Source organism: Vigna radiata, chromosome 10, assembly GCF_000741045.1.
Source record: "Vigna radiata var. radiata cultivar VC1973A chromosome 10, Vradiata_ver6, whole genome shotgun sequence".
Lineage (NCBI taxonomy): Eukaryota > Viridiplantae > Streptophyta > Magnoliopsida > Fabales > Fabaceae > Vigna > Vigna radiata.
In genome coordinates, this window is record NC_028360.1 from 18,911,770 (window position 1) to 18,919,548 (window position 7,779).

The window sequence follows — 7,779 nt, forward strand, 5'->3', positions numbered from 1 at the left end:
ATTGTAAACATTTAATAACAAATAATGAATACTCTCACATATTCATCATATTACATTTAATATTTCATATTGGTAATTGGAGATTAAGTCCATAATAATCTAAAGTAGTTTCGTAATTAATTTAAAAATTAAAACTTGTGTGTATATCTAGAAATTTTATTAGAGTTATGGTCCATGTATCTTGTTTGGAATAATTTGTAATAAAACACGAGAAATGTACGTTTTTTATTCACCTTTTAAGGAAGATGACGTAAGAAAAATAAGACAGACAGACAGACAATGGTAATTTTCTTACAAATGGTGGGAGGAAGAAGAAAGATAAGGTACATCTTGAAGGGTGACAAAAACAATAACAGTATAACAAAATACTACGAGGATAGTTATTTTTAGCGAAAAAAATCCAAGTGTGCATGGAGTTACAAAGGTAGAGGGAGAGAGGAAATAAAATAAAGAAGAAGAAAGAGGGAAATGTGAGTGTGGCGAGACGTGAGAAAGGGTTGAGAGAGACAGAGGCGAAAGTGGCGGTGCAATTAGCAAGTACTGTAGTAAAGAGAAAAGACAGTCGTGGGTGGTATTTGGAGCAGGTGGGACTAATAAAGCTACCATTCTGGTTTTGTTGATTTGGGTTTGGTTTTGAATGAGAAGCGAAGAGGAGCAATTAACGAGATTCAGTGAGTGCCAACAAAAGAGTGTAGTTGTCATCACACTCTTTCTTCTTCATCATCAGTCACCAGTCAATAGACACGCATGCATTCAGGTTCCCCCTTTAACCTCTTTCTTTGTTGCTTTCTGCATCGATACTCTTCAACCTCTGACACTATTAATTCGTGGCAATTCATTTCCTTCACTTCTTTATTTATTTTCATCTGGGTTTCGCCGCTTCAGCTCGGTATGTCATGTGATCTTCAAAGTTTTATGCTTTTCGCTTTTCCAAGCGACCCCTTTAAGTTTCTCAGGGTCTGTCCTTGCTTTCTCTCTCTCTCTCTCTTCCCTCTTTAGTTTTCTTGCCTTTCACTGTTCTGGTTCTGTAGAGGACGATCCGGGTCTGAGAAGATGATAGAAAATCTTCTGTCTTTGTGCTTTTGAAAATTTGGATTGAAAGTGAAGCTTTACTCTTCTTTAAATGACAAGTAAGAATGTGTGGAGAGGGTTAGATCTGACTGAAACGGTCAGAGAGTACTGAGTTGTTGTTTACTCTGTTGGTATCTGTGGGAGTAACTTTTAGTCCTTTTTTCTTTATTATAATTCTGTTTAATTTTCCCGGAGAAGAAAAATAATGTGGTTGTGAAGGAAGGACTTTTGGTTGCAGTCTGGTTCAATGTTCTGGACAACTGTTTGTTCTTGCAATTTTTTCACGCGATCTTTGTAGTTGAGGGAAATCCAATCTTTGCATTTTTGTTTCCGTGTTCCTGGGTGCTTATGTTGTTTCGGAGATTTCTCGGGTTGCTTTTATTGAGTGTCGTTTTTGGTATATTTTATGTGCAAGTTTGGTTGGTGTGTGGATTCAGCAAGCCGGGGCGTGCTTTTTCCCTCATTACTAATGTTCTAAGCATGTGTTTCCCTTTTAAGTTTCAATTCATCCCTCTCTTTCTCCAATTCACAAATATTAGCTCTTTATTTCTTTAATGTTAGTTATCACAGTGCACATGCTTAATATCCTTTTGCGCACAATATAGTTGTTGTAGTCTTGTTTTAAATTGTATGAAAGAAAATCATATAGTTTGCACTGGTGTCTGTTTCTCTGTTGTGTACATGTGGTAGTGTTCATCAATTTAGCTCTAAGTCATTTAGTATATTTTTTACGGGATGGTCATTTTCCTTGCGTTTATGTTTTATGTTGTGCTTTAGAACTTAGAATATGGTAACTTCAATTTTTTGTTGTTTTGACCAGTTGGCTATTTTATTTATGCCAAATTTTGCAATGTTATTGAGAGTATACATATTAATCACTGGCTTGAAATGGCTTCTGTTGCTTTGTTACAGCGACCATTTTTTGATGAGGACTGAATAAAAGATCCAATTTTCTATGACGTCGATCAAATCATTGAGATGGCTCATGAGAAAAAAGAGTGGCTTGTCTGATGGGGTCTGTCCTCTTTTCTTCTATTCTCGTTACTTTGGATTTTGTTAGGAGTTTACTGTAAAATATTCTTTAGCTCTGTTGATTCATGTGTAAGATCACTGTTTTAACAATAGTTTTTTGGGGCAGGGCAAGTCAAGTTTCAAGATCAGACAACTGCCTTTTATGGCAGTTTTGTGTACAGTTATGTTGTTCATTGTGTATAGAACTACAAAGTATCAGTATCACCAAGAAGAGGTCAGTTGAATTTTTGAGATATCATTGCATGTACGTCCTAACAAAAGGTCAAAGTTTTTATTAAATGTCTGATTAATTCTTACTTAGCAATTTAGCATCTTATTAAGGATAAAAATGTGCTACTTTTCCAGAGAACAATAATGCATTGTCATATGATACATTCTTATGTTGAGTGTTCTAACTTGAATTTCCCCCCTTTCTATGTATATTATCTGCTGCTATCAGATTGACAAAAGATGGAATTTCTGGGGACAACCAAAGGTAAAAACTATGATGTTAGATTACTAGTCCAATTAGCTTTCTGATTCTCTTTTTTCATATTTGATCTTCTATGCATTAAAAACGCCCTGCTGGTTATTGTAAATTGATTGTTTTCAAAATTTGCGATGAACTTGTCTGTTTTCACAATTCTTGCCTGATACTTCGAAAATATTTTGTGTTGGTGCAGGTGTATCCTTCAACTTCCGAGAAGTTGAAAGGCTTGCCAAGAGGTATAATACATGCTGATTCAGATTTGGAGTTAAGACCACTTTGGTCGAGAAGTGGTTTAAGATCAAAGGTCAGAATTTTTGCATCATTCTTGTATTTCAGAAGATTGATTTGATTTGGGATTTTGTACTACCTGTGTTAACAATGTAATGATTGGGCTTGTTTATGACATTGCAGGCTAATGTTTACTCTAATCGTAACTTGCTGGCAGTACCAGTTGGTATTAAACAAAAGCAGAATGTTGATGTTATGGTGCAAAAGGTATTTTTTATGTTGCTTAGATTGTTCAAATTAATTAAATCATCATTCTTTGTCTAATTTCATTTATTTCAGTTTCTTCGAGAAAACTTCACAATTATTTTATTCCATTATGATGGCACTGTGGATGGATGGTGGAATCTTGGCTGGAGTAGTAAGGCCATACACATTGTTGCTCAGAATCAAACAAAGTGGTAAGTGCGAAACTTTTATTGAAGGGAAAATGCTTGATTCTCTAGAGGAGAGAAAACTACAATAGTAAATAAATGAAGCATACTATACCTTCAATAAGTAAATAATTTTTTGAAAGTAAAAATTTCTTCAACTCAGGATGAGCTGGTTAGCCAGTTAGGCTAAAAAGGGCTTGGAATTTTTGGTAAACATTACATAACTTAGAAATAAAACTACAAATCTTGGAAAACCATCACAAGAGAACCGACAGTCTGATATACTATGTTACTACATGCTGGATACAGATACCATTAAAAGGGCATATTAATGGAGCCCAGGCCAAGCAATGATTGATTGTCCTATAGTCTATAAACTTGAACATCCCCAATCCCATAGCCTTACCCAGGCATTGACAAGATGTAGTTATCCGAATACATTTTCAATTTCGTTGGTGATTCCCAGCAAATACAGGAGAAAAAAAATTATATTTTGATTTAATATGTAATTGATGGATTACATATTTCATGAGTTCTTTGACAGGTGGTTTGCAAAAAGATTTCTACATCCGGACATAGTGTCTATATATGATTATATCTTTCTCTGGGATGAGGATCTAGGGGTGGAGCATTTTTCACCTTCAAGGTATGAATGGTGTATCTTTGCTTCTCTGGTGCTACTGTTCTTTTGATATTTGTGTGCAATCTGCCTTGGATGTAAATGATTATCATTTTCTAGGCTAGTAGGTACCTGCAATACTGGTGTAAATGTTATGATAAAGAATCCAATGTTATTTTATTACATGATAAGATATTTTTTTCCCTTTTGAAATTTGATAGCTGAATGAAAATCGACTCTGCATTCTCTGCTATACAATATAAGATGTGTATAATCCTTATAAGGCTTCTGAAAATTACATTAGGTTTATAAATCTTTGCTCGTCGGGGGGTGGTAGTTGACAAATGAGGTTATTTATTGGTTTTATATTCTTAAACCTTTTCTAATTTTAAGGCTAGTAAATTACCTTTCTACAGGCTTTTATCTCATGAAATAAAAAAATAATTAATGTAGGCTTCTTTTTGCAGATATGTTAAAATTATAAAGCAAGAAGGTTTGGAGATATCTCAACCAGCTCTTGACCCAAACTCGACAGAGATACATCACAGAATTACAATTAGAGCTAGAACCAAGAAATTTCATAGGTGATTTTTTGTTTGACTATCCATATGCACTTGCTAAACAATGCTTTTGTACTTACATTTGATGTTTTCATTGGAACAGAAGAGTCTATGAACGCAGAGGCAGTACAAGGTGTTCAGATTCGAGCGAGGGACCACCATGCACTGGGTAACTGTTACTTTCTTTAATCCTGGTAGAGCTGTTTAATATTTCAAGATGTTTGCACGGGACCTTGTTGATGCATTTTATCACTCCATCTACCATCGAGATGGCTGGTCATGTTTAAATTTTTTCTTAAGTTCATTCAAGCCTGCATTTGTGCTCTAATTAGGAAAAAAATAGCTTATAGCCAACTCAGAAGCTGATTTAATAGCAAAATCAAAGCAAATCACTTTTGAACTGTGAGGTCTACTAAATTATATCAAAGACAAGTATGTCTATCTGTTAGATGACTAATGTTTTAGAAATTCTTCTTAGGTGAAAAGGACTCGTGTACTGTCTTAATATTACATTTTGTGTCAGCCATTATTGCTGGACGCTATAATTTATTTTAGTTTAGCGATGTTTGTCTTTTTTATTGTTTTGTGCTTCTAGGATGATAGTGCAGAATAGGTTGATGAGGGATTCATAGAAATATATGGAATGACCTGCAACATATTACTAGGTCTTTCTACAAGATGGTTTTTTGAGAATGTTATCTTTGAATTCCTTTGGGTGCACTCATTTTGAATTTGAAATGATCCACTGAAGTCGTCTCTTCTAGAATGTCAGAACATGAACAATGCTGATGATTTTCTGGACTTTTGAAAGCGTCATCAGAAATGTGATAAAGAAAAATTCTTGTGATTATTTATGATAAATCTTGGCATGCATAGCCTTGTTAATGACACAAGACTTTAATACAACTTGTGTAGGTTTGTGGAAGGTATGGCTCCAGTTTTCTCTCGAGCTGCCTGGTACTGTACTTGGCATCTTATACAGGTAATGTTGTTTGCAGAGCTCATACGAATATTAACATAAGTTCTGTTGTCTTTTTTTAAAGTTACAAAAATGCTTGCCTATAGGTTTTATGAAATCAGGTTTACCTTCATCTACCGACTCAAAAGAAAACTTGTTTTGATTTACTTCCAATGCATTTTGATGGGCTTCCTGATGAGTTTTAACTAAATCCACTATATTGTCGTTCAATGTTGGCTCATAATTGCCATCTGTATCTTTTCCAGAACGACCTTGTCCATGGTTGGGGAGTGGATATGAAACTAGGATATTGTGCACAGGTGAGAAATATCCATTTTCTGGACACTTTTGGTGGTTGTAAATTTTCTTTCCCTCTTTGTTTCCTTTTTCCATGATGGCACTTGTTTTTGTGTACAATTCTCATTGTGATGCAACTCGGTTTTTTGGTTCTTGGTAGTGATATAACCAATTGTGTGTACGTTGTCCACCAATGCTGCAGAAATCCTCCTTTTTCTCAGCTAAAAACCTTATGCTCTAACTTCTACCGTCTACGTATATGATATTGGCCCATTACTATTTACTACTGCATTTGACAAGAGATAGAGTTGTGGAATATAAGTTTACACATTCTCATGCCACGCCATAAGCATGTCAATTTGGAATGCATCATAGGTTGATTTATTCAATTTATATCTAATCAATTGATCGTTGCTTTACTATAGGCTGTTTTGCTCTTTCCTTTTCTTGCCACCATTTCTTTATGACATGAGTCGTTAGTTAGATGAATGTCATTTTTTTCAGGGAGATCGAACTAAAAATGTGGGAGTTGTTGATAGTGAATATGTATTTCACAAAGGAATACAAACTCTGGGTGGGAGTGGTCACAGAATGTCGAAGGTATTTGCCTCCTCCTTCGCTTCATATGTCTATGGAACTCTAAAGCAGTTGTTCCTTCTGTGCTGTAATATTTTGTACAGACAGCATTTGTTGAATTGAACTATAGTGACATGAAAACATGTATTATGTTACCAAATTCTGATATGTTATCTATTTCATCTGACTTTCCAAAATTTTCCATATTTTGTCAGTTTTATCGACATTAGCCCTCTGAAATTTAGACTTTGGTTTGAATCAAGTCACAAGAATTTTTGTTTCCTTTTCTGCAGGTTTCAAACCTGCAAAGGACAACTAAGGTACTGTTTTAATGGCATTATGTGGTTGTTGGTTGTAATCTGATTTCGTTACCTATCCTTACTATTCACATTCTTTGTTGATTTTGAATAATTTCCTAATAAGCAGAGGCAAAGTGGATCAGGAATTGATGTGCGAACCGAGGTGAGTCATTTAAGCTTACTTTGAAAAGCAAGTGTTTGTGCTATTATATTACAATTAACATTGTTTATATTGGGCAGATACGAAGGCAATCGACATGGGAATTTGAAATCTTCAAAGAACGTTGGAATGAAGCTATTTCCCAAGACAAAAGTTGGGTTGACCAAAGACGAATAAGAAAAATGCACGACACTAAGCATGTTACTATGTAACTCTCTTGGATATCTCAAAGTTTCAATCACATCATTACCTTCATTTTATTACTATTATAGGCATAATTATAATTAGCTTGTGTAGATGCGTAAATTCATTCAATTTTGAAAAGAAAAAAGGGCATGATTTTGGTTTCACTTTCTTCTCATCAATCTTTTCCTTTCCCTCTCCTACCCCATTATATTTTTAAGATGCGATTTTATTAATTGGAGTTGTTGGCTCTTTGGTTTTATGTGTTATTTACCCTAAAGCAATATTATTAGTATTTTAAGATGTAATTAATTAGTGGCAGGTATTGCTGAATTAGAAGTCAGCCATACCATGAACTTGGGTCATAATTTATTAAATGAAGATTATTTTGTTCGTCCTTTGTGGAAAGTGAATGGAACACAGGTTGAAGCCTGTAGAAGGTCACGAGGAGCGTAAAAGTCACGATTCTGCGGTCGCGTGTCAATGGTGGTGGTCATTCATCCATCATTTATCAATTGTTTTGATTTTAAAGTTTCAACCAAAGACTTAACAACTTTACAACTTCAGCGAAGTGAACAGGCAACAACAACTTTTAATGGTTTTTTTAATATATAAATATTTAAGATAAAATACTAACATTTTATTATTATGATCCAAGATGTTAAATTTATAAATCTATATATAATTTAAAATTCTTAATAATTATTTAATATTTTATTTAACATACAAATATTAATTAGTGTTATGTAATACTAAAAATTAGAAGTGATGACTTTTAAATCTAGAGAACTTAAAAGTAAATAAATAAAATTATAAGGACTACCATCTCAACATCCTTAGGCCAAATTATATATTGTAAATCTGGGATCAAATATACTGTTATTACGCATAATATC

General features: G+C 34.1%; 1 protein-coding gene across 4 annotated transcripts; it reads left to right on the plus strand.

The window, feature by feature from the left end:
• Nucleotides 1-338: 338 nt before the first annotated feature.
• On the plus strand, nt 339-7,135 carry LOC106774463. Of its 4 annotated transcripts, none has more exons than XM_014661464.2 (16): nt 339-757; nt 1,984-2,086; nt 2,210-2,317; nt 2,543-2,578; nt 2,766-2,876; nt 2,984-3,067; nt 3,140-3,258; nt 3,776-3,877; nt 4,318-4,434; nt 4,514-4,579; nt 5,326-5,392; nt 5,635-5,688; nt 6,170-6,265; nt 6,535-6,561; nt 6,668-6,703; nt 6,781-7,135. In XM_014661464.2, the coding sequence occupies exons 2-16, from the start codon at nt 2,027-2,029 to the stop codon at nt 6,910-6,912; spliced, it is 1,215 nt and encodes a 404-aa protein (XP_014516950.1). In that variant the 5' UTR covers nt 339-757; nt 1,984-2,026; the 3' UTR covers nt 6,913-7,135. The 4 variants fall into 4 exon arrangements, with proteins under 4 accessions (XP_014516950.1, XP_022642651.1, XP_022642650.1 ...); XM_022786930.1 differs by lacking the exon at nt 339-757 and adding an exon at nt 786-889; XM_022786929.1 differs by lacking the exon at nt 339-757 and adding an exon at nt 898-957.
• The last annotated feature ends 644 nt before the right edge of the window (nt 7,136-7,779 follow it).